We start from the raw sequence: 27,885 nt of genomic DNA, 5'->3' as shown, positions 1-27,885 counted from the left end.
TGGTCACAGGGCCCCACCACACACCATGGCAGTGTGGATCCTTCCCTAGGTTAGGGTGGACCAATGCCCACTGCTTCCTGGACAGCTTCTCGAGGCCCTCCTCTTCTGGACAGCCTTTCCCTCGTGTATGGATACCTCCAGTACCCTTTTGTAGTTAGGCGGCTCCTTCTATCAGTGTACTTAAAGGCAGATTCTAGCAGAATACAGAACTTCTAGTTTCCTGTTCCAGAACCTGTGTAAGGGGCCTTGACAGGCTAAGGACCCCAGCTCTGGTGTTCAGACTGCTGTGGGACCTCTGGAAAAAGTAAATGAGAATTTCTGGCACAATGGCTTAGGACTTCTCCGCGTATGTATCCTAATTTTCCATATGCCGAGGTGCATCTCATTGTCCCCTTCTGTTTTTGGGTAAGTCTGCTATCAGTGAAGTGAGCCAACTTCAACAGACTGTTGGGTCACATTTCTGTAATTTGAAGATTTATGCAGGAAGAGGGGGTGGAGTTGAGTGTTTCCTTCCAAGCGCTATAAAACATTGTTCAAATATAGAGAGTTCTTGCCTGCCTGGCTACTGCTGAAGAGGGTCTGCAGCACCCCGCTGGGGAAGGGCGAGACAGAAAAAAGGGCTGTCTCTAAACCTCAAAAGGGCAATATTCAGTCTACCCACGCGTCCTGTGAGTCTGGCTTGTCTCTGAGATATTGGGAGTTGGTTTTCTACTAATACACATTCCCGCTTGGTAAGCTCCGCCTCAACCCACATCTTGCCAGACACACACATTCAAGAGTCCTCATGATTGCTTCCTGCTTTTACAGTAAACCACCAAATGCATACTCCAATTGTGTCTCAGCCATACAGAGCAAATTTACTTGTGCCACCAATATCAACTTTTTAAACAGGCGAGATGGGTAGACAGCTCTCCCACTGAAGGTAACAGGGTAAAAATGCATGCTCCTAAGACCACAGTCAGGTGCGACCACCACTGTCAGAACTTCCCAGATTGGTGAAATGACTATAGTCACTCTCATATACACACTGTGTGTCCCTTTAGACCACAGTGCCCCACCTTGTACCTTGCTCACAGAGGTCCTCCGCGCACATGCATAGTTGCTATGCATGCTGAGATGTAAACCGAAAGCCCAGCAGAGATGTGCTGGAGGGGAACTTAGGGCAGCTGATCACACTGCAGGGGGGCGTTTCTGTCGCAACAGTGGTGCCCTTTGACAAGGCTTTAAGTGGGCCGGGTCTCACCGGTGCTGAGCACCAGCAGTTTTTAAAAGGGGGCTTCGAAACGGGTGCCTATCGGGCTCTGTTTTGTGCCCTGGCACAGGTGGTCCGTTTTTCTCCAGACTGCAATGACAGCAGGCACATGGATGTGCGCATGCTCACACTGCTCACTAGTGGAGAAGTTACGGCATGACGTCATGCCAGGTGAGGCTTGTAGGGGAAGGGAAATCCTATAAAGAGAGTCATTTTCTCTCTGGATTTCCCTTCTCTTTTTGAAACTCAGGAGCAGCAACATCGTCGTGGTGTCACAGGGGCTTTAAGTGCAAGCTTTTTCAATAATATAAACAAGCCATAGTTGGTGCTTATTTATCTTATGCAACTAACAACCATTGGCAAAGCCAATAATCCCGACGTGTTGTAGGTATGATGTTGCTTGTTGTATTATCTCTGGATGCAATGAAAGAAACAGCAAAATACAAGTCGGGCGGCACACTATGCTAAGCACAGATTTTTAGCTTACGTGTTTTAAGCCACATTGGCCACGCCCCTTTGAGAGACCCCCAGTTTTTTCATTCCACTTAAAGCCCTGCCCTTAGAGCAGGGGTCTTCAAACTGTGGGGCGCGACCCCCAGGGGGGGCGTGAAGTGATACAAAGGGGGTCGCGCATTCCCAGTCACACTTCTGCCGAGGCCCATGGAACTACAGGGCTTCAGCCCCCCTCCTCCCGTCGTGTGTCTCAGCCCGGGCTGCTGCAGCTGGGCTGGGCAGTGTCTGGAGTCTTATCTCCGAAACGCCCGAGTTTTTGACAGGTCGTTAAAGACCATTTGTATATTTACATGCCTTTGCAAGCAGCTTACTGAGGCTTAGTTTTTTTTTCTTGTTCCAGTACCCCCTGGGCCCCCACTCTGCCTATTCCTTACATTTAAACAGTTCTACGAAACTCAGCTGTGAATAAAACTCCAGGAAGTTAAGAATGTCACAGTTCAACAACAAATGAAATTAACCAAGAACAAAAAATCGTTTAGCGCTCAGAAGTGACAGAAGCGTGGGATACGGAGGGATTGCACAGACTTTCCTTTATCTGAGGTCATTAAAGAGAGGGCTGTTTTAGCAGGGATCGTATGCAGTAACACTTATTTTACATGGTGTTTATTGATACTGCTTGTCTGAAAACAGCACATAAGCAAGTTGTCCCTTAATGAAACAATTTATCTGTGCATTTGTAAGGCACCAATATTCCACCTTTCATCTAATTCCCAGGGCTTCATTTATCTTAAAAGGGTTTTTTTCTGTACACAAAGTGTTTTCCACTTTTGCCAATTTCTATTATAAGAATAATGTATCTTATAAAAACATTATGTACAAGTCCCATTGCATCTCAGCACTCCAACTCGTGAGAATTTGGTCCAGTGGATGTGCTGGAGTTGTAAAAATTTTAAAGCACTGAGGGTCAGATTTACAAGAAAGTGATGCATCTGTACAGATGCGTCACTTTCCCTGCGCCACCCTTAGAAACCCTTGCGCCACCATAGATGCGCCGTATTTGCAATACGGCGCACTATGGTGCAAGGATTGACAGATGCGTCCGAAATTCGGACGCATCTGTTGGCGGAAAAGTCACACATTGATGGAGTTGTGTCGCAAGCACGATACAACTCCAGCAATGCGTGCTGAGGCCTATTCTCACTACACTGCGTCACTACTTACGCCTGCGTAAGGTTTTGATGCAGTGGCGTCCTAAAAGTGGTGCAGTGAAATCTTGTGGATTTCACTGAGCCACTTTTACGAGGCCTTCCTGCGTGGAAACACCCACCCTGCATACATTATACCTGGCGCAGGTATAATGTGACGCAGGGCTTTACAACGTGACGCATCTCCCTAGATGCGTCACGTTGTAAATAGGCCGCATTGTTTGCGTCACTGTTGCGTCAAAAAAGTGACTGTTGCGCAAAAGTCAGGCAAGGGGCTTGTAAATCTGCCCCCGAGTATGGAGGCTTAGGGAACCGTTTGTTACCCTGCGGCATTGGCAGAGCCACGAATCCAGGCGTTTTGCCCCCTCCTGCTCTGGGACCAAAACTTGTTGTGCTGCCTGGACCAGAGCTGGAGTTTGATGAATATGCAGATTTAGATGTAGATTCTTGGTGGAGCGAAGCAAAGGAGGGTGCAAGTTCCATAACTGCGCGGCCTGCACCAAAACAGTGAGACAGACAATTCATGCCTTCCTGAATTAGGGAACAATAAGCAGAGTGGCGCAGGCCGAGAGGAGCATACCGGTCCGACCCGTATGCTCCGTGAGGAGAGGTGAGAGGATGAGAGAGGACGGCAAAGGAGTGAGAGAATTCGATTGAAGACGTCAGGGATGAGGAGAAATGTGAAGTGCCGAAGGGAAGTGCGGACACGCAAGAAGTGAGTGTGAGCAAAAGGTGAGGGCTACTGTTAAACTTTGAGAGAAGTAAGCTGAGAGATGATCTGTGACCTAAAAAGATAATTTGATGCGACATGGGTGAGGGACAGCAGCGATAGGGGAAGAGAGGGAGTACTGGGGTGGGTGCTGAGCAGTGATTAATTTGTAATAAAACATGTTCCAGGGCCCTCACCAGTAGGCCACTGCAACTTTAACCACCCACCCATTGCCTGGCCTGCATGGCCAATGACCATACCTATGCAACTACCAACCATAACACTTGTACAAGTGTGACTACTCAGACTATTTCAAGCCCCCAAAGCTATAAGAACGGCATGGGTGTCAGGAGTTTATCGTTTTTAATGTGTATTGAATTAATAAACAGCTGTTATGCTCATCTCTAAATTACACAGACAGAGCCACCATGTGGCAGACGGTCATAGTGCCAGTGCGCACAGTTAGGTGCCAGTGCAGAGCACCAGAAACCACCTGCTCAAATTAGGCACTGGCGCTGAGGTAACAGGGGAGAGGGACGTTGGTTCAAGAAGCTGTGGAAGAACAAAGGGCAGATGTGAAAGATTAATGGGGGGACTGGAGAGGTGTAAGATACAAATAGACACAAATTTGAATGGAGAGACTTGAGGTGAATGAGAAGTGCTGAGGGGCACGAGAGGTGATGGGGCCAAAGAGGCGATGAGATAAATGCGGGAGTCTGTTAGAGATGAGGACAGTGAAAATACAGAAAGGCAAGGGGTGATTAAAGGTGAAGTGAGAGGTTGCATGGGGAGAGTTCATAAGTTGTAAAAAGGGGTGAAAGAAAATGGCCTGCAAAGTGAGAGAGGGATCCAAGGTTGGGAGACGAGAGAGAAGAGAGGGATGGAAGGGAGGGGGTGAGAGGAAAGCAGCATGGGTAAATTGCTTAACTCTGCACAAGACCACCAGGGTTTTAAGGGACCCCTGCTGCTCATGGCCAGGGCCAGGTGACCTTCTAATGTGGCAGCACGTATTTCTGCAGAATGGAAGGCCCTTCACAAATGTTGACTAGACATCTTTCTGATGTTAATTGCTGTATTTTGGTTATAAACTGGTACTGATGTGGTGAAATCTTTCCTCAGTGTTACTGTGTGTAAAAAATGTCAAAATAATGAAGCAATGCTATTCCAAAATACACTGCATAACATAATATTATTTACATTTTCTTCCCACACAATTTAGTCAAACCTGTCGTGCAATTTGGTCCTCACCTGCCTCGTAATTCCAGTAGCCCTGCCTACAGGTTTAGATTTTTTTTTCAGGAGGGGGTCCTCACACCTGAAAATGTTGACAGGGGGGTCTCGGCATCCAAAAGTTTGAAGACCTCTGCCTTAGAGTCATATGCAGCTTTATTTGTCAGGCAGAGCAAGATGATAACACTGTTGCCCCGTTCTTTGCCATCTGTGAATAGCCAAGCATAATTTGGCATTTAGACCTTCTAGAACACTGGAGTAGCATTTCTGTGATGGGTTGGCTTTCGGACTGTTCCGACCAGACTTTCCCAAAGTGGCTGCCCCTTCCTAGCTGAAGTTTGACATGACCTTTGACGTTCTAGCGCCCATTTGCCATTGCTTGACATTTTAACACTGGATGGTCCAGCCAGCAGGCCATCGAATAGCGGTCCATATAGGGAAGGGACTCAGTCCAACGTGCTCATGAGCAAGGTAGGTGCTTCAACTAGATAAACAAGTTGTAGGTTTAGTGTGCAAGGTAGATTCCAGCCAGGTTATTTATTAGTACACCTCACCATGCACTCAGTCCACTCACGCTAAGGGACATCCTAGCCACACTGACTCAACCACTTTCAGTTACCTCGCGTGGAGCAGGGAAGGCATGTCAGAGATAAGATTATAACACATCATTTTCACTTAGAAAATAAAAGAACGCAAAACTGGACTATCAAAAGGAGCTAGCTCAGACAAGTCAAGTAAAATGTACAGTGCCACTATAAGGATTTTTGCGGCCTGGGCAAGGTTTATTGTGGGGCCTAATTTTAGGAAAAACTTGAATTTATTACCCCTTGGTACCTAATTCAAGAACTTATGATGTCAAACAATATTGAATTGTATATATAAAAAATCTTCCAGAAAAGGGGCATGCAAAAAGAGCAAGAAGCTCAAGCTGTACCATGTCTTCCAGGCAAATAGTTCCAAAAGAAAACTTGAGCAGGCATTGATAAAACAATTTCTTATTGTGCTTGAATCTAGATTTTACTGTTTTGCAAAAACAATATTTTACATGGAATTCCTGGCTTAACCAGCCTCTCCCCCCCCCCCCATTTTAGGAAGGACACAGCAATTGATGTTTAGGGAACCAGTGCATAATATTTAAATAAGACTGATACATGTGCACCTGAAATTGTAACTGTAATTGCTGAATTTTCGTTATAAAAAATAAAGCTCCCTTCACAGTTGGCATTTTTAAAGAATTTTCACCATTGCATTCAGTGAAATCTGATTATTTCCTCCTTACTTCTCTTTTACTTTCTTGTCCTCCTCTCTTCTTCCTATGTGTACACTTCTCTGGCTAGAAAATGACATCAAGCTCTGCTGAATAAGAGAAATGGCTGGGACAGTGGCCAGACATAAGAGAGAAGTGTAGTGAGAGAGTTGAAGTAGATGTGTAAGGAGCGTAAAGATAGACATGAAGTAGCGAGATAAGGGTGGTAAGGAGAGTCATAAGGTAAAGAGAGAAAGAGGCGGCAGCCAGAAACTAAATGCAGACTGCTAGAAAGAGGATGAATGTAATTATTATTTTTATCACAAGATCCTGCCAGGAAGCTAAGATGAGATTCAAGCCAGAATTATTACAGTGCAGATCTTCTCCCTCTCGGAGGTGGTAACCAACACCAAAATACATCCGTACGAAGGTAATCTATGACAATTCATGTAACAAAATACATATCCAAAGGATTTAATACATAGCACTAACAATCCAATCTTAAATGCCTATTGACTTTACCATATTGCTTTTCACAATCAATATGTCAGGCCTACTGTGTTTATCCTAACTTTTCATAATAAACAGTTCAGACCTCTGGCATCAGAAGTATTTTCCCAATTGAACCAATCAAGCCTATAACTGTTATGATTGGCTTGTCACCATAACAAACAGAGGTGTCCTGTACTGAACTTAAGCTTTCCCTCCAGGCAACTATCAGGTATACCGCCATTAAAGTACATAGTGTACAAAATGTCACTTGGCAAAGCAGAATACTATCTCTTCCAAGAAGGTCTAACAAGAATTCTGGCAGTACAAATCTTCTGTACCCATGGTTTGTCAGAGGGAGTAACCATCACCAAAACACATGCCTTTTATGGAAATCTATGAGGTTCCATGCTACAAAATGCCCATCTATTGACTTTAATACAGAATAATAACATTGTACCCTTAAATGCCGATTGACTTTAACATATGCTTTTTACAATCAGTATGTAAGGCCTACTGCCTTCATCTAAGTGTTTATTATAAATGATCAGGCCTATAAGCTTTAATCTTGGCTGGTCACCATAACCAACTCTGACCTTTCCTGTTGGTGGTAAACCTTCCCAAAAAGCCACTACCTTGTATACTGTAATAAAGTTACAAATATGTACAAAATACAGTTGTCAAAACAATGTAAAACCCTTACTAGCATAGCCTAATAAGGATTACTGTAGTGCAAATTGTCTATCCCCACGGTTTGTTGAGTGGGTCACTAGCACTAAAATCCTTGCCTACTGCAATAATATGTGAGATTCCATTTAAGAAAAAACATTCTTACAGGCTTTAGCAGAATGCATTAACAATCCACCCTTAAAAGCCTATTGCTTTTAACACCTTTTTCGGAATAAGTAAGTAAGGTCTACTTGCTTTTTATTATAAAAAATCACACCTTAGGAATCTGACATAAGCTTTCCCGTGAGCCGATAAGGCCCCATACCTTTATCAGCGGCTTGACAAGACATGCAACATAGGGCAACTGAAGTGTACATAAACTGGCAACAATCAGGCATACATTAATAAAATTGGAGCTCGAATTTGAAATACCTTAACAAACAAGAGACAAGAGGTGCTTGGTAAAACAGGAAGAGTTTGTTTATTTTAAAATAGTGGCCGGGAGGGCAGTTACAGGAGTAGGGTCCGAGGACTGTCTCAAATTATATTCAGTTGAGAGCCTTCTTAAATACAGTGTTCATCAGGTTGTAAAAGTTCTCCGGTAAGGCGTATCTGGTGAGAAATGTTGGTTACTGCCTTAGAGTTGTAAATTAATGGTCAAATGGTTACTACAGATGGGCCTCGACCTTGCGTTGATACAATGTGACCTGTGGGTAATGTGTCCAGTTGTCCAGCATGGGGAGCGCATGATCACTGCATGTGCTGTGTTCTGATTGGCTAAATGTTCCTAACTCGTATGGGATCTGACTTTATGGTGTTTTTGGAATGTGCGTACCTCCGCCGGCCATGTGTGTTTTATTGGGTCCGTTCTCCCTTGACCATTGTAATGTTGCTGCACCTATCTAGGGTTTCCTGTTTGGACGGTTATCTGCTAGCTATGTGCCATCCTACCTCCGACCTATAAATCAGTAACCCCGGGCCTGGGTCTCAGAGCTTGCCTGAGTATGTATTAGCGGGTCAGGTTGATGTGGAGTGCATGACGGGCGATTCCGTTTATATGGACGTGACTTGAATGTATTGTTTTCCATATTCACACTATTGTTTTCCATATTAAATAAATGACAAATGTATAAAAAATTACAATTGGCAAAACCATTTACAACCCCTCTCAAATGGGCCTAACAAGAACCATTACAGTGAAATTCTACTCTCATGGTTTGCCAGAGTGGGTGACAAACACTATACCCCTTGCCTAATATAGTAATCTGTGCGATTACGTGTAACCAAATACTTCTCCGGCCTCTAACATAATTTGATAACAATCCACTGTTAGGGGTCTATTTACCATATGCTTTTCACATTGAATAAGCCAGGACTATGACCTTTGTGATAACTGTTTATAACAAACAGGGCATGTAGCACACAATTTCCCTCCACACTAACACCAATTACGCCTATTGCTGTTATCCTGGGCTTGTCAACATAACCAACTCAGGCCCACTGTGCTGAGCATAAGCTTTCTCACAAGGCTACCACCGGGAAGGACCACAAACATAAAATTGTGAATGTATACAAAAGTAGAGCTATCAAGGCAAAATGCAATCTCAAAAGGGCTTAACTAGAATTCTCACGATGCAAGACCAGTTTACATATGACTGGGTCCAAACTGAAGTTGCATGGTGGGCAAAAGACCAATGAGTTGGAATGCTACCCCAAGTGGTTGCCAGTGGTTAGAGTTATTGCAAGCATTCTCCCATAACCTTTTGTGTGTTTGATGCAATGCTCTAAGGTGCCAAGTGTATACCCAGACGTGGGTCCTGAGATGATGTTGCCAGTGGAAAAAAGCTACATCCAAATGAAAATCTCCAATCAGGTGAAACCATTCACGGGTTGCTTGTGTTCTCGTTCAGGGAGCACCCCGCCTGACAGTCCGGGCTGGATTGTTACTGTTGGAGCAGGGTCAACACTGATTTGCATATGGCTGGGTCCAAAGTGAGGTGGAATGTGGGTAAAAGTATGATGAGTCGGAATGCCACCATAGGCGATTGCCGGTGGATGGACGTATTCAAAGCATGCCTTCCATAACCTTCTGTGTGTGTGATGTAATGCCCTAGGTGGCGTAGGCTATGCCCAGACATGGTACTGTGCTCACTTTGCCACTAGAACCTAGCTACATGTGACTGAAGAGCCTGAAAAACCAGTCATGGCTTGTTTGTGCTCTGGTTCAGGGAGCACCTGGCTGGCACTTTGGGCTGTACTGTTCCTATTGGAGCAGGGTCAAGACTGATTTGCATATGGGGGGGTCCAAACTGAGATGGCATGGTGGACAGAAGAACGATGGGTTGGAATGCTACCCCCGCGATTACCAGTGGTTAGACATATTACAGGAATTCCTCCCATCACCTTTTGTGTGTTTGAACATAACCAACCCAGGCCTACTGTACTGAGCATAAGCTTTCCACAAGGAAACCATCTGGCATGCAGTAATAAAGATACAAATTATACAAAGTTACAGTTACAGTGGTAAAACACAATATTATTGGCCTGATTTAGAGTTTGGCGGAAAGCATATTCCATCACAAAGGCAACGCAATACCGTTTCTGCAAAAGCGAAGTTCCACCTGCCTCATTTAGAGTACGGCAGGACTTCAGTATGTAGACGTTGGAGACTACTCTGGCTCTACGGCTTTAGATACACCTCCAGTGGCCTGGTGGAGAAAGGGCCATTGGACATTTGCCATGTGTCCGTCCACCCTATTTAAAGTGGTTGAACAGATGGCCATTTTTCGCTGTCTGTCACCGCCAGGTAAAGCCTGGCAGTATGGGGCAGTGAAAACTGGAAAATTACCCCTGAGCCATGGGAGATAACTTCCATGGCGAGGGAATCATTCCTTTTTGTTTTTTATTTTCTAAAGCAAAATTGTGCTTTGGGATTTTGTTCTTGAAAATAAAGAAAGTTGAAAGTTTGGCATACGGCACTGTCATGTTGACAGAGAAGTCCGTCAAACTTTCAATGAATCTACTGGAATCGCTGTGACAGCGGTTCCTGGAAATGCAAGAGGTGTCCACTGGGTCGGCATACATCTCTAATTCAGACCCTATCCCTCCTAAGAGAGTTTCACAAGGAGTATTTTAGTGCCTATCTTCTATCCTCACAGTTTATTTGGGTGGATCAACAACATCAAAACCCTTGCCTACTAAGGTAATCTGTGAAATTACATGTAACAAAATACCTTCCGACAGGCTTTAACACAGTGTAATAACAATCTATCCTTAAAAGACTATTATCTTTAACACATGCTTCTCACAAAAAGTAAGTAAGCTCCACTTGATTTGGCATACATTTTCAGTATAAAAAGAACATACCTTAGGATTCAGATATAAGTGTTCCCAATAAACAGATGAAGCCTTTAACATTTACTTTTGGCTTTATACGTTATCCAACACCAGCTTTAACAACGGCACAGAAACTTGCACCATTATGTATACAGGTATAAAATTACAAATTACAAAAAGAGAAATATAATTTGCAAAACAATAATCAACCCCTCTGAACAGGGCCTAATAAGACCCAAAAAGACTAATCACAGTGAAAACTCCCAGGATTTGTCAGAGTGGGTGGTCAACACCTTAATCCTTTCCTTCTACGGTAATCTGTGAGATTACATGTAATAACATATGTATCCTCTAAAACAGTGTGATAACAACAAACTGTTAAAGGCTTACTGGCTTTAACAAATGCTTTACACAATTTACAAACTAGACCAACTGCCTTTGTCATAATATTTCATCATAACAAGCAGACCATACCTATCGCATCAGCCATAACCTTTCCGAGAAAACCAACCACGCCTATAGCCTGTCACCAGGCTTACAGTTTTTAAAGTAAAATTTGCCACAAGGTAACCAATTAGAAAGGTAAACAAAATTAAAAATGGCGAAGCAAAATACTACCTCTCCTAAAAGGGTCTAACAAGGATTCTAACAATACAAAGATTCTGTAGGCACAGTTTGTCACATAGGGTAACCAGCACCAAAACCATTGCCTACTACAGTAATCTGTGAGATCCATGTAAGAAATTCCTATCAGTAGACTTTATTATAGAGTCATAAAAATCCACATTTAAATGCCTATTGACTTTATCATATGCTTTTCACAATAAATATGTGACGCCTATTGCCTTTATCATAACATTTCCTATTAAACAGATAAGTCTTAAATCATGCTTGCCAACATGACCAACTCAGTTCTGCTTTATCAAGTATAAGCTTTACCACAAACAAAAAAGTGCAATAAAAGTAGTGCTGTTAGTGGAAGCACACAAATACTTCCCAATCAGATCCTGTACTCAGTGGAACCAACATGTGGCTGGAGCCTAGCCCATTGTAAGTAGTAGTCTATAAGCTCTTTTTTGTTCACCACAAAGGCATAAAACCGTTGCATTATCAAGTAAGATCTAAAAATCCATGTAAGTTGGTGTAGCCATGGGCATCCTCTACTGCTCCCAAACACAAAACTGCACTCTGATGTCTAGAATTATTGATGGAAGATGGGTGTTCCCAGGACTGTCACACATTCCTTGTGACTGCTCTCCTCCCATCTGTGCTGCTGTCAGAGAAAAACAAACACCTACATTATCTAGTTATCTACGACACTTTAACAGCATTGCAATGTTATGTTTGTGCCACTGAAACTTCAGGGTCAGGCAGCCATATTGTTGCTGGCTCAGGCGCTGGATAAATAAAGAGAATAATCATAGCTATATGGAGGGGAAGCACTTTTTTTTGTGTGGAAGCACACGACTTCCGCCCAATCAAAATTTGTACTCCTGGTTACCAACATATGGGTGGAGCCAATGTCTCTCTCTGTGGTAGCCTTGAAAGCTATTTTTTAAGTTGATCACATTATGTCTGGCGACAGCTGCACAGTAAAGGCAGACCTAGCGACAGATGGGGCGGAGTCACTATCTTTCTACCAGCTTAAGGTCACATAGGCTAAGAGAGGTAAGACTTTTTTTTTGTGTTGACATTTTTTATTGAATTTTACAATGAAAATACATCAAGAAAATAATGATAAGGAGGCAGCAATACATTGTGAATAAATGAATGAGAAATTCTATAAAAAGAGAGGTAAGACTTTAAGGAACTATTTGGATTAGTGTTAGATGGATCCAAGCAAACCTTGCTCCACCCCTAACCACGTAATTCCGTTCAGGTTTATGCAAATTAGGTATTGAAAGTACCTGCTATGGTGAAATGTGAACTGCTGTTTTTGAGTTTTTCACCCTGAGTGGGACGGGTATGCTCAGACCCGTGCTCTCCATGCCACTGGAATCAAGCTATCCTGGCTGAAGAGGGGTGAAACCCCGAAACCGGTCCTAGGATGCATGTTTCCAGTCCAGGGAGGACCTGGCTTGGCAGTTCGGGCTGGACTGTAACCATGAGGCACAGGGTCAAGACTGATTTGCATATGGCTAGGTTCAAACTGGAATGGCATGGTGAGCAAAAAAACGATGGATTTAGTCCCAGATCTCTGTACTGGGGTGAATGTGGAGAAGTGTGGCTCAATGGTTAGAGCGGCAAACCCTGATGCAGAGGTCTGGCCCGGGACCAGGGTTTAATTCCCCGCCCCGGCGGGTCTTGGGCTCAAATATTCCACGGACCTGATAATTCTCGCCTCGGTGCCTATTCCAGTCATGGAGTCCCACTCTGCAACTCTGGGCAATAGCTTGCTCAATCTCCACAACGGCCCCTACAACGCTAAAGGATGCCTGGCCTCCACCTTGGGGGTGCCCAGGAGTGGACACCTCACAGGGAAAGCCAGGATGGGTTCCACAGCGGTATTCGTACAAGCGCCTTGAGACCCTTGCGGGTGAGTAGTGCGCTATACAAGTATCAATTTACAATTTAATGTAGGACATTGTTCTGCATTCTGTCCATCAACTGTTGTTTTTGCAAATGTGAACACAGACAGCAGTGAGAGGACAGGCACACAGGAGCACCAGTAACCCCTGCCCTGTTTTAAAGCTTACTTTACAAAAGTCAATAGACTGCCGATTCCTCACCTGGAAAGCCCGACATTCTACAATATTCCAAGATTTCCCATATGAAATCTGGAATAACAACATGAATCCGTGTTCCTTCTTCACTGATTCCTGTAGTTTTTCCGCCACATTACTTTCCATTTTAACCCGAGCACATGTTCCCAGGTTTCCCGGATCATGTCTGTGCATAATTTAAAAAAAGGAAACAAAAGAAAGCAGGAGTGCTGTGTTCCCACCTTATTTCCAATCAAATTTGGTCCAGTAACACTCTTTACCCGCCATGTTGGTATTGCCTTCTGAGTCGTCTCATGGTATTTTGGTATAACTGAGGTACAGTTTTTGCATCCTCAGAGCCCAAACGCAGTGTCCTCCTGCCGCCAAATCTATCTTTACAACCCCACGTCCAGTGCTTTAAATGGGCCAGTACTGTCCGGTACGGAGTACCAGCACTTTTTTATTCTGAGAGGGAGAGTACCAGCAATTTTCAAGAGTGACGTACTACTTTTAATTGGAGAGTACAGGCACTTCTCAGAAACAAGCAGGTACTCTGCTACTGAGTACCTGCACTTGTATTTTTCCATTTCAAGCCCTACCCACGTCGGATGTCAAACTCGCTTGAAGAGGGCTAACCAGTCGTGATGAGGCCTCTGTGATATAATAGCAGTTTACAACCATCCACAATTTGTAAAAAACACAATCCACTAAGATGTCGGAATTCCATTTGCTTTAGGAGACTTTTTCCCGGTGCCCCGTTTAACATAAATTACAGCAAAAGTCCACCATGCTGAGCAGAGGGTTCTGCTACTTTTTTGCACATAAGGGATAAAAAGATAAGTCACTGCACAGGGTTACAGTTTGGTCAGAGGGGGAAGCGGGATTTGTAGTTATCAACAGAACCTGTGTATTCTCACAGCACTCTGTGGCAGCAAGCTCCACAAAACCTCATCACAGGACATGGATGTTTCCAGGGCCAGCACTAGGCATGGGCAGTGTGGGCAGCTGCCCAGGGCCTCACACTCAGCCCACCAGCATGGGGCCCCGCACCAGTGCAACTCACACCAAACCTCTTGTACCCCTGCCGATTCCATTGAAGAAAGTGTCTGTTTGCAATTGGGCTTACAGGAGAGGGCCCCTCCCTGGGACTCGAGGGTGTGGGGAGGTCTAGTGGAGGGGGACACTTCATCTTGTGCCAGTTGCAAGGAGATGCATTTTGTCCTGTAATTAGGCCTCCTGCCAGGCTACCCATTGAGAGACACTGCGGGACGCCCATTGTCAGTACTTTACAGTCTGTACAGTTTTAACTCTCTGCACCCAAACTATTCTCACACCTTCAGCCCCATATGAGCTGTGAAAGAGGTTGTAGGTGGCAGAGAGGGGAGCTGCGGCCCAAGAGGAGTCTGCTCAAAGGAGCTTCCAGAGCCTTGAAGGTGTCACTTATGTAAATTAGAGGGGCCTCGCACATTCCCCTTCGCCCAGGGCCCCAAAAATCCTAAAACTGGCCCTGGATGTTTCTATATAGAACACGCTCCTTGCATCAGATCTTCCAATACAAGATGAATGATTTATTTCTAAACCCAGAGTCCTCTTTTCGAACTTGAAAGTACTTATGTTCTCGCCTCACTGAAGGCCGTTGTTAGTACAGCTGTATAAATCTGACTCCATCTTTATTCTCATGTATACCATGTGCTCTACTTTATTGCATGTATGAGGCTGTGTCCTTGCTGTCGGTTTACGAAAGTATTCATGTTCCTTCCCTGAAGCCATAATTGTAAAGAACTCGTTCACCCTTCAGGTTATAACAGTCTCATGTTTTCTTCAAGTGTCCTTTTAAGCAACAGAATGTTCACCCAGGTACAAACAAGCCTTGGCAAAGTCAACGGGTCTTGTTTTCATTGTTCGCTTTGCCAATGCTTTTTGGCATCTACATGCAAATGGATGTTTCAAGGTACATCTGCACACATGCAGACACATTGCAGGCAATTGTGCAGTGGATTTTCTATTGATGTTAGTTCCCAAACACATGCAATTGTTGTTACCGGCACCATCTGAAACACAATGTACACAGATTATCCTGCACCCAGTGTTTTTCTCCTGGAGAGTTCACGTACTCCAAATAGGTATAATTCCCAGGAGAAAAACTGAGAGAAATAAGAAATTACTTGGGAATTGGATGCTGGATTAACGATTCCCCCGGGGTAATTCTTCGTTTCAATGGGTTCTTACTCATATTCGGGCAGTACCCCTGCCCTCTGGAGTTACTGGTACCCCAGGTAATGGTACCTGCAGGAGAGGCGTAACCTACCGATTTTTAGTCCACTTGTAATGAGCCTGTCGAAGAGGACAAGGAAAGAGTGACATTTGCTTCGCTTGGTGATCCCATAGTTTATGACCCCCCCATCACTTAAAAAATCCTGAGTAGAAACTAATAGTCTTGTGGGGATATTCCAGCTTCCTGGCTGAGACTATGCAATATCTACATATGTGTTTTGGTGTTTATATATTGCAAACTTAGCCAAAATGCAGTGGAGTGCTTTACAGGGTCCAAGCCAAAGACGCAGTCACTGCATGATAGGAGGGGTATCTTTTCGAAAGTGTAAAAGGGTGCCATTTCTGCAGCATGAATTTTAGAGCCCCGGTTTCATGGTATTAATTTTCATAACATTTCCATCTGTATTTATCCATTTTTATTTTTGGGGCATTTTATTGGTATTTATCCATATTTATTTTATGTTTTTAAGAATTAATGGAATTGTAAAATGGTATATTTCAACATTTATTTAACTGATAAACATGCACTCATACTTGATGCCTGTTGAATATTAGCAAATTATGCAGCCAAATATAGCAAAACACTACACAGCCATGTAAATATTAGCATTATATACAAATATATGTTAAATGCCTGTATTTAAGACAGTCTGGCCCTGGTGTCTATCTGCTTAAAAGTTGATCTGGAATTCACGAATGACAACAAAGAAAGTCACTCACAAGAAGCACAATTTCTGTATTTTTCCACTTTAAAAATATATGCAGATAGGCAAAAGATTGGTTCTGTCTGTGTTTATCTGTAGCAATAAAGTAACAAGCATTGGCATAGCCAATAGGTCTCGCCTTTGGGACCTTATAAGTGTTTAGCCATGCAACAGTTGCATAACTAAACACTTATAAGGTCCCAAAAGCAAGACCTATTGGCTGTGAAAGTGATCGCGATCACGATCAAACATCAAAGTGAAAGTAATCGCGGTAAAGCGTGGCGCGCACGCCCGCGCATATGCACTGTAGTTCTAGGCTGGCCTGGTAGCACTTTTTGGAACCCTCTCAATAAGTCTCGCCAGACCAGAGCATGCGCTGGGTCAGGCGAGACCTAAAAACGAAAACCAGACACCTTAATCGTGATCTGCAAAGAGGTGGGCCTTCAGCTTTTAAACTGAAGCATGGCGTGGCATGTCCTGATGGCTATGTCAATACTGCTCTAGATCCTGGATGCATAGATAGAGAAGGCCTGGTGACTTGCTTTATGTCTTTTCTGCACTTCTTCGCCTCCAGACTGGTTTGCGGTGGGTGAGAAAACCAGTTAACTTGAATTCTTTGCACGGAGTTGGATTTAGAAGGAGTTTTACTGTAGAGCTCCAGGGGGTAGAGTGCCTTGGCAACTGTTGCTGCAGTGCAGATGCATACATTTTAATAGCGTTTTTCGACCCACAAACAAAGGTGCAGTGGCCACACCAGCACCTTCACAAGATGCCCAACTCTCTTCTCCTCGGGTACCAGGCAGACCATGTTCCTTCTGTCACGGAACGGACCCCAGTTCTGCCGTATGAAATCATGTTATGGCTCCTCTGTAAAAGTAAAATCCTGTAGAATGTTTATTTCCTGTAGGGAGCTATCATACTAGCACAGGGACATAACAGTAGTTACAATCAGATCTGACTTCCCTAATAAACCATCGACTTTACAATAGCATTTCTTTAAAAAAAAGCCCATGTTACTGCTCTATAAGTAGGGTGACAAGGCGTCCCGGATTTGCCAGGACGGTCCCCGTTTTTCACCAGCTGTCCGGGCAGATTTCGAGAAATTTAGCTCATGTCCCGGTTTTTGGAGAGGGTTGGCTAAAAACCGGGTGGAGGTTTTTTTTATGTTTTATAAAGCAGGGATAGTTAGCAGTTGTTCCAAGGAAGCAATTTAATTCACAGCCAGGCTACTGGGTTTAAAAATTGCATCTTATGTATGTCCTTACTGCCTGTTTTGTCATTCTCTGCTGAGGAGCGCTGTCATTCTGTGCACTCGCTTGACGTAAAATTATAGTCCTTCTATTATTGTGAAACGTCCCGGTTTTTTTATTTAAAATTCTGGTCAACCTATCTATAAGGATCCTTGTATAGTCCTTTCTCACTGTTCACTTCAACGTTTCGTAGTTTCATTTACTGTACCCTCACCGTCCCCCTAGGAATCATATTCAAAATACTATGGAAAGTGCTCACTGGTAACTGGTGTCTGCTATAGGCAGGGCTTTAAGTGGGATGAAGAAACTGGGGGGTTGCTCAAAGGGGCCTGGCCAATGTAATTAGGGGCTTGGCTTAAAAAACATAAGCGAAAAATCTGTGCTTTGCATAGTGTGACACCTGGCTTGTATTTTGCTGTTTCTGTCATTGCATCCAGATATATGATACAAGTAACATCATACCTACAAGAAGTCAGGACTATTGGCTTTGTCAATGGTTGTTAGTTGCATAGGATAAATAAACAGCAACTATGGCTTGTACATGATATTGAAAAAGCTTCCACTTAAAGCCCTGATGACACCACGACAATGTTGCTGCTCCTGAGTTTCAAAAACAGAAGGGAAATCCAGAGAGAAAATGACTCCCTTTAAAGGATTTCCCTTCCTCTACAAGGCTCACTTGGCATGACGTCATGCCGTAACTTCTCCACTAGTGAGAAGTGAGCAGTGTGAGCACACGCACATCATGTGCCTGCTGTCACTTCAATCTGGAACACAGACCGGCTGTGCCAGGGCACAGAATAGAGCCCGATAGAGATCCGTTTCGAAGGCCCCTTTAAAAGCTGTCGGTGCACAGACCCGGTGAGACCCGGCTCACTTAAAGCCCTAGCTGTACTATAATCTTGATCAGTGGAGAAATATAGAGTTAGAAATTAAAGTTGAGGACCACAGCACACCGATTCAGCTTCTGCATGGTTTGCTGACTCTAAACTCTTGATTGCAGCATAGGACACGAGTCAGGCCATGCCCACAGCATTACATACCAATGCGTGTGCTGCCGCTGCTCCCAGTCTCTCTCGTTCTCTGCTTCCACCACCAGTGGTGACACTTTCAAATCTTGGATATGCATTCATAGCCCCTGTTCTCTAAGCCCTCATGCAGACTTCGATTAGGTAGGCACAGGCACTTACTTCTAAGTTATGCTCAACCCCCAGACTTTGAAGTAGTTTCTATGGTGATTTCTGCCCTCAAGATTGTCAAAGCAGATATTTTTTTATATAGCACAATTATTTTGTGATTGGTGTCCTTACGTTCGGAAGGAGGCGTTTTCTGTGCACTTTCTGAAGTTAAGAGCCCCAGTGAGTCCCTTGTGTGATCCGAGGTAATTGGCGTTTTTTCAGTACCCCTGATTTGGAGCAGCTGTGACGTCTTGGCAGCTAGAAGGTGACTTCTGGTCTATCATGCAATACAATTACCCTGTCTGGTTAATTGCTCAAAAAAGTTGAGAAGGTGCCATCTCTTAACAGTAGCCATGACTTGCTAATGAGGCACTTTCGCTTATTTTTCGAGCACAGACTGTTCTCGTATTTCTGTTGTTTTGAGACCATGTGTGTGAGAGAGAGCTCGTGTCAGTGAATCTCAATAGAGTGACGATGTTGGTGAGGAGGGTCCTGATTGGTCCTTTGGCTACAGTCCAATGATGATATGACGTAATAAACCTTGCAGTGCTTTAAAGGGAAAGCTATAGCCCTGGGATCTAAATCTCTATTTCTCTTTCTTTGCAGGACGGCAACAATATGGCGGGATCTGAATCCATTTTGGGGCGAAGAGTACACACTGCACCTTCCGATGGGCTTCCACAACCTGGCATTCTACGTCATGGATGAAGACACAATAGGGTAAGGTGATACCACGAGCTTGGCTGGGTCCGACACCTCCTCACTGTCAATATTCGTTATCTCACTAATGCTGTGCATGTCAGACGGTGCCCCAGATACAGGTAGTACATAGGTAGAAGTGATTGGCATGGAAAGGTGGTTCTGCTGCACTTTCTTCTGGACTGGGTACTGGACATTATAAATGTAAGAATGTAGACAAAGAACTCCTTAGCTTCCTGACTCGCCTCTAGTTGCCTCGGTCGAATACTCAAGGTCTAAGCTTTATAGTAGTCGGTGTAAGTTGTGCTACAAGATACTGTTGTTACCAAAGTCAATACATATCAGTGTCCCTGGTCATTTACTTTATGCTTACTGCATATAAACTGTAACCTACAGTAACCCTTAGGGATTTAGAAGAAAACTTTAATTCTCTAACTATATCCGTTCAAAGTTCCGAATCCCAGGAGGCTCGTACAACAGCAGTCTGTGCAGAGTCCATAGAAAATGATGAGCCCAGTTTTATTCAGTGTGTCCAGTACCCGCCATTGTTGTCCTATGGCACGCTCAGCGTTGTGGATAGCCAGCTATCAGTCCTTGGTCTTAACGACTTCTCTCAATTATATCCTATAGAAGGTTCAGCACCATGGATAGCTACTAACTTGTAATTGGTATTAAAGTTTCATCTCATTGTTATCCTATGGTCTGTTTTTCAATGTGTATAGCCAATTAACCGCTCTTGTTCTTAAATTCTCCTCCCAACTTTACTCTATAGAGGGTTCAGCTTCACGGATAGTTAATTATCTGTCATTGGTATTAAGGTTTCCTCTCAGTGTTAATCTGTCTTTAGACTTAAAAACTCCTCTCAACATTACTCCAGGAGAGTGCCGGCGTCATGGATAGTTAATCACTTGTGATTAGCCCCACAGTCTCTTTTCAGCATAGTTCTAGTACAGATTCAGCTCAGTGGATGGCTCTTTGTTAAGTTATGGATATTTGCAGCCGCGGCCCCTGCAGGTAAGAGCGGTGGGGTGGTGGGGCCGGGTGGGGGAGAGAGATTTCAACGGATGGTGATGAGGGAAAATTAAATAAATAATTCATTTTTCCTCGTCTTTTGAAATTACCACCCCCAACCCGGCCCCTCCGCTTTTACCTGCACGGGCCGCGGCTGGAAAAGCACACAAATCACCCGGGATGGAATCCTGGTGCTGAAAAGCAGGAGCAGCGTGGGATGAGTCGGGGGAGGCTAGGTGAAGAACTGGCTCTTGTGGAATTCAAGAACTGAGGAGTTGCTACCAGTAAAATGATCACTTAAGCCCTCAGCCCCAAGAGACTCGATTATGGAAACACCCTGAATGCAGGGGTTAACCACCAGCTCAAAAGAAGATTGCAGTCCATACACAAAAACGCAGTAGCCAGACTAGTCCTCATCCTCCCACGCTAAGCCCACATAACACCATACCATAGTGAACTCCAATGGCTCCCCATACACAGGCACACACACTTTAAACTCCTCACAGACACTTACAAAGCTCTCCACAACACTGACCCTGCCTGCCAGGACAGTTGGATTAACTTTTACCAACCTTCGTGACAGCTCTGCTCTGCTGGTCTCTCACTAGCACACACCCCGCGCATACACAAAAGCAGAGCGGGCATAGGCCCTTCAAGTATCTGCCCCCTAAAGCCTGGAATAACCTCCGATAACACATCAGAGCCTCCTCCTCTCTTCGTGACCTTCACAAGAAGCTGAAGACCTGGCTTTTCAAGTACCTCCCCAGGGCTGGCCACACACTCCAGCTGGATATCCTCACGGGTAGTTAGCGTGCTATAAAACAAACAACACATCACATGTACAGGGGTAGGTTGTCCAGGCATTGGAAGAGGTAGGAGAAGACCTGGCCACATTATCTTGTTCTGCATATGTGGGGGATGTGTGCAGGTTCTACGGGTGTTGGAGGGAAGCCACTTGAAAATATTCTTTAGGGCCTTGAGTGTGTGGAAACAGGAGGCAGAGACTGCATTCACTTAGCCTGTCATAATGAGCTGTTGTCGACTATTATTCTGAGGTTCTTTGCGTAGGTGGTTGGTTTGGGTGTGGGTCCGAGATCAGTGAGCCAGCAGTTGGAGTCCCATAGCAAGGTGTCTTTACCGAAGTTGAATACTTCTGTCTGGTCGGTTTTGAGCTTGAGGCAGTTGCTTTTCATCCATCTGATGAATTTGGACTCGCAGGAGGAGAAGTTGCTTTGGTTGTTCGATGTTTTTCCAGAATGGGAGAGAATGAGCTGGGTGTTGCCTGTGTAGGATATAATGTTGATTCAGTGAGTGAGAATGATGGTGGAAAAACATGCTGTGTAGGCCTTTTACAGTGTGGGACCGAGAGGGAATCCTTGTGGAACTCTGCAGATGAGTTTGGGGGCTGCTGAGGTGAAAGGAATCAGACTGGCAGACTGGGTGTGGTCTGTGAGGAAAGAGCAGATCCAGCGGAGCACTGGGCCTGAATGCCGGCATCCTATCGGCATTGAATGAGAATGGGATGGGAGATGATATCGTCATCCATGGTGGTGATGAGGTTGGTTTCAGTGCTGTTGTTGGGTCTGAGGCCAGATTAGGATGACGTTGAGGAGGGTGTTGTCGTAGAGGTGGGCAACTAGGTGTTTGTTCATGATCTTCTCTGTGACTTTCACCAGGAGGGTAAATGCGAAATGGGCTGGTATTTAGCTATTGTTTTGGGGTTTGCGTAAGGTTTCTTTAGGAGAGGGGGAACTGTGACATGTTTCTAGTCATTCAGGATTCTGGCTGTGTTGAATATTTGATGGGTGCAGGAGTCCGATGGTGCTCCAGAGTGTATGGTGTGCATGGTCGCTGCCATTTCGAGAATGGTTACGGTGGGCCAGGTGGTCAGGGTAGCCCACTGGGTGTTGGTAGTGACGGTTAGGTCAACTGCAAGGGTGGATGTGTCCATTTGGGCTCAAAGTTGCCATAGTTGCTGGAGATCTTGTTGCTGAAGAAAATGGACAGCTGGGACAGAAGTCTTGTGAGGGAGTGTCACTGATGGAGCTTGCTGCTGGAGCTGTGAAATCTTTCATGATGACGAAGATTTTCTTGGCACTGCTTTTGATGCACTTGGTGAGGATGGAGCGTTTGGTAGCACTGATTTGTTGGTGGTACCACCTGAAGGCTGATCTGTAGTTGCTCTTTTTGTTGTCATCCTGGCTTTGTCTCCATCTGCATTCTAGCTGCTTGCAGTGGCGCTTGCTGGGTTTGTACTTTCCTGTGTATCAACTAGCTTGTAGTCACCTTGTTGGTCTAGAATGTTTTGCGCAGGAGGTGATCCAGACTGTGACGTTGGAGATGGATCTCAGAAGGTTGTTGTTGAGGTGTTGTGGTCAGTGGTGTAGGAACTCTGAGACCCAGGATTCTTCAGAGTCCTTGCTCCAATCCTGTTGTGAGGGTTTGGGGATTTCATTTCTGCAGTGGTGAGGGATGGGTATGTTGAAATGGATGAGGGCGTGGTCAGACCAGTTTTCAATTCTTCAGAAAGGAGTTCAGGCTCTTTTAGCAAATGTGGCTGTAGAGAGTGTTCACTTTTAGTAGTAGGGACTGGTTGTTACTCCTGACAATTGGATGTGAGCTTGTCCACTGTGATTTCGCTGAAGCTGATGAAGAGGCGGTCCAGTAGGTGTCTGGCGGGGTCCAATAGGTGTCTGGTGACATGGGTGGGCCTTCCACAAACTGGGTGAGTTTGAGGTTTGTAAAGTCCTCAGAAAGTTGGGAGTGTTGGGTTCAGTGGTGTCATCCAGGTGGTAGTTGAGGTTGCTTAAAAGCATGAAGGTGCTGGAGTCGAGTATCAGGAGGATGACCAAGTCTGCAATTGTGCTTCCAAAGTTGAGTTGAGATCTTGTTGGTCCTAAATTCCCCTTTCAATACCATCAAATGGCAGGTTCAACATAATAGATTGCTAATTACGTGTCCTTGGGCCTAAAGTTCCCTTTCAGTATTATGATGTGGCAGATTTAGAACTATAGATAACTCATTCCCTCTCCTAGGTCATAAAGTTTCCTGTCGATATTATCCAAGGGGGAGACTCACGGTTAGGTGAAAGATGTTTAGAAAAGGTCAAGTGGTGCTGCTTTGCTTCTTGGCTCCTTTGGTCAGGATTTACCACATCCCTCTTACACTTTTCGAATGAAATTGTGAATGTGAATGCCCTTTTCTTGTTTGTAGTGTGAGGGGATGCTCCATGCAGGGGAAAAACATCCGACAGCGTTTTGAAAAGTGTGTTTTGTAGTCACGAAAAGGGACAACTTCTTGGGAGCCCCATGTCATGGTGTAGCTTTAGTGAAATCTCAAAAGTAGAGAGGGGTCCTCCTTACCAAAGGGACAGGACACCAAAACGACAATGAGTCAGAAACAGATTCCCTTTGGGTTATTTAGAAGCATACCATCATTGATTCCTGGCACATCCATACACATCCACACTAATCTCACCAACGAGTGTCACAGAAAACCAAAGCTAATATATAAATCTTTTATTAAATCGATCATTTTACATATGTAAAAAAAACTTTTAAAATTCCAATAAAACAATGAATTGTTTATCAAATAAATCAGCGATTCACATGTGTGAGATAAGACTCGTAGCATTCAAAAGAATGTGACAAAAATAGTAACAATAAAAATACACAAAGCACTAAGCCAATAGTCATTACAGAATCAACACATCATAGTGTACTGTTGTTATTTTTCAAATCAAGACCAATACAATTAGGTGCTTATGAGCCATTTAGGATGAACTTTCTAGTGATACTGTAGCAAATGCAGATTTGCGCTACGCTTGTGTGCTTTAGAGGGAGGCCGTCGGGAAAGGGAGCTGGTTGTTTTTTGAGGTGTGGTATTTCATATGAGGTAGAAGCACTTCTCCCTGTTCAAGGAATGTCCTAAGGGTTGAATGGTAGGTTAGCCAGACCTCCTCTCTCCGGTCACACTGTTGTCATAGTTTGGGGTCTCTCTGTGAGCACGGGGCCCTCTCTGGAAAGAATGTTTTGCCTTGGTTGATCTGTGTGAGCCTGGTTAGAATATAGATTATTTGCTGGAGACAAGCCCTCTTTTTAGAGCAAGAGTTTGCTCTGCTACAAAGCGTGTGCATGTAGAACTATATATATTTTTGGTTTGGTTTGCAGATTTATATAGTGTGAACTTGACTCATGAGCATTACAGCACCAGATTACATTACTCATGTTTAGGCACCTGGTGGTCAAGAGATTTTCCCAGAATCTTTTTTTATTTTCTCACGTGTGGGTGTTCTCCTCCCCTCCTTCCTCCCACTGCGGGAGGGTGTTTTCTGTCTCCCTTTCCTCTCTTGATAGTTGGGTTCTTTTTTGACCCTCTTTAAGTTGCTAAGTAATATTTGTTGCCCATGTATTCATTTCATGTGTCTGTTCTTGGAGCTATATACTCTTCTGTTTTGGGTTTTTTTCCTCATTTTTTTGCGGGTTGTCCACGGAGGCCTGGTCTACAGATGGATTATGGGTTTGCATCTTACCTTGTTGGTTTACTCGCCCTGCATGGCCATTTGGCGGTGTATTCTTTTTAAATGTACCGCTCAGTAATTCAAAACTCATAAAAAAAATTGAAACATCAGAATCATAGGACTTTGGGCTGAGGCCGGGACACAAACCTGGTTTTCGGTTCCAAAGTCTGCAGCTGTAGCCCCTAGCCCACTTACAATATACTTTTATGGCAGATTTGTTGATGTTACCGTGGAGGGTGATTCTTTGCCATGTTGTGAGGTGTTTGACTTTTGTTTGTGGGTCAATGCTGACTACGTTGAATGAAGCCTGAGATATTGTGCTATCGGGTGGTTTGCGACACCAGTGGCGTTACACGATGGGACGATTGCTCCATGGTTGCTCACACTGCATTATTCAGCGGCTGTCTGTACTTTGTCCTCAGTGCTAATTTCTTCCACTTTCTCTCGCTCCAGGCATGATGACGTTATTGGGAAGATATCACTCAGCAAAGAATACATCGCGTCTCATCCTCGAGGTAAGTACATGAAAGAACAATAATAAAAAAATATAGAGACTGTTCTTTACCAGGTAAAATAGATGGCTACGTAATACCCCTTAATGTTATTCTCAGTGTGGTGACAGTCTATGTTAAGGGTGTTGTAAACTCTGCTTTGAGGAACGGAGTCTTGAAAAACACCTTGAAAGGCGATAAGACATTGCATAGGACCATTATATAAAGGATCCAGCCTTTTCAGCAGCAACAAACTAAAAAACACCAAGGCGATCTGAAGAAAGAGTATGTCTCAGGTATAAAGACTGAACCCCTAGCAGCTCAGTACTAACACCACAATGACTGATTGACTAAACACAAGCGGAGCACAAAGAAACACTGTCCCGCCGGTTACTGCCACCTATCTTAGACTAACTATTCGTTCACTACCTTCTCCACATCCTGCCCTGCCTCGGCTCCACCCCAAACCTTGCTTGCCATTAACATCAAGGCAAAGCCCAAACATTATATTTATTCCTCTGTAAAAAATGCACTCTGGTGCCTTCAATCCACTTTCCAGAGACTCACTGGTGGTCTCCCCGCCACCTCACGGTACTATAGAAGGCACTATTGTCCCCTACAACGTTTTGTGATCCACACAGCTGGTCCCTCCACATTCAAATAGGTCACCAGTGATGACCGATGCTTTCCTGAGCTTGCAAGATATCGCCTCTCCATGACTGTCTGGATATCACGTGCAACCACCCAACTTTAAAAAACAAAATAAAAGGTTTCCCTTCCACAAAGTCTTAATTCTTGGCACTTGATGTCTACCGACAGAGAGCAACTCTCTGTTCACAAATCCTTTGTGTCCCAGGGGATGTATGATCCTATATATTGACTTACATAGATAAGTACCACTGCCACTACATTGCCTATACATTTACTATCTTAACTTCACATTTAATCACACTATACCTAACGTGTGAGGTAGTAAATAAATCGCTGTAGTAAATGCAGTATTTTTACATGCAATACAAAGTATGCAATATAGTGGGGGAGTAATGTTCAAGGCAATGCACAGGCATTTCCGCAAGCCTCGGTCCCACACATTTTACCCATCTGTCCCCCAACAAATGCTGAGCCTGATCTAATGTATGTCCTGGTGCTAAGTGCACTCAAGATGAGAACTTCAAATAGATTTATTGCAGTAATACTCCAACGAAGAAAGGAACACAGATATGGTCCACAGGACATCTTCGCGTCCTGCAGTTAGCCCATCTAGCATCGCCTGTCCCGCTATTGGAGTATACGTTCCAATGGCATGAAGCAGTGCCTGGATAAACACAGTAGGACATACCAGTGTACAGGATACAGGGAGGGCATTACACACCCTCCCCTTTTTCAAAAGGAACACAGAAATAGTAACCTGAACAAACCCAACACAAGACTGAATTAACTATTACGAAAACTGCATACAAATATAATCCTGTATTCTTCCTGGAGGGTTTTATATTCGTTTTAGGACATTTAGGGACTACATCTGTGTGCGCTTGACGTCCAATCGCTCCACCTTCATTATGCCACCCATAGCCTTATTCACATACTCCACCACTCTCACCACTGTGCTCTTCTGCTCCATCTTCACATCCTGCAAAGGTAACATTTTCCAGCCAATCAAACTTTAGCTTTCCGCGAGCCGCTCTATATATTTGAGCAGGACAGTGCCAGTCCAGCACAACCCTTCCCAAATGCCACACTTTGCCATCATTTATTTTTACCAAATTCTTCACAATTTGGAACACCTTCTTTGGTTCAGAAAACATAGTGGTGTCCTTGGCTAGGTTTCTCCCCAGTTTAACTCGCACTCATTGCCCCACTTTCACAATCACATCGCCCACATTGTGCTTGCTGTCATAATAATCCCTAGCACGTGACAGCAAACTACACATGTTCTTTATTTCTTCAGCATTCCAGTAACACTCCTTAGATTTGCCTAACCATCCAGGATAAGCCTGGGAATTGGAAGTGCAGCCCTTCATCACCCCAAAGTGTGTGTGTCTTGTGCTCTCCATGACGCGATAAGCCCACAACATTTTGTCCAGTTGATTCTGATAAATGCTTCTAACAGCAGATTCCTCACCTACTCCCCAGGTGCGAGACTGGATCTGGAAAGAAAGCTTTTGACAGGAATTTTCTCATGTGCTGCTGGGTTGCGCCATGCAGAACCGTGTTGACTCCACACTGCCCTGGAAGTGATGGAGAGAGCCGAATATATGCGCCACCTTTATACTAACATCAGTTCCTTTCTTTAAGTGCCTTCTGACACTGATCCGGAGCCCAGCTCTCAATTTGGTTAGTCTTCCAACAACTCCTAAAACAGAAATCCAGTGTGTTAGGAAACAATGCCCCCTCGGAAGAATACAGGTTTCAAACTGTGCTGTGATTGCAGAAAACAATGTCAGTCACTGACCCATGCAAAGTGTGTT

The 27,885-nt window shown here is 44.3% G+C and overlaps 1 protein-coding gene across 1 annotated transcript in view; it reads left to right on the top strand.

Annotated features, from left to right (window-relative positions):
• Positions 1 to 27,885, top strand: part of RASAL1 (RAS protein activator like 1) — a 765,452-nt gene that overhangs the window by 203,094 nt on the left and 534,473 nt on the right. The window contains exons 3-4 of the mRNA XM_085633253.1: positions 19,304 to 19,417; positions 25,380 to 25,441. Of these exons, the coding sequence (XP_085489379.1) occupies positions 19,304 to 19,417; positions 25,380 to 25,441 (176 nt within the window). The remainder of the gene's footprint in view (positions 1 to 19,303; positions 19,418 to 25,379; positions 25,442 to 27,885) is intronic.

This window comes from Triturus cristatus, chromosome 11 (assembly GCF_964204655.1).
Source record: "Triturus cristatus chromosome 11, aTriCri1.1, whole genome shotgun sequence".
Taxonomy (NCBI): domain Eukaryota; kingdom Metazoa; phylum Chordata; class Amphibia; order Caudata; family Salamandridae; genus Triturus; species Triturus cristatus.
This window is presented reverse-complemented; position numbering and strand designations above follow the sequence as displayed.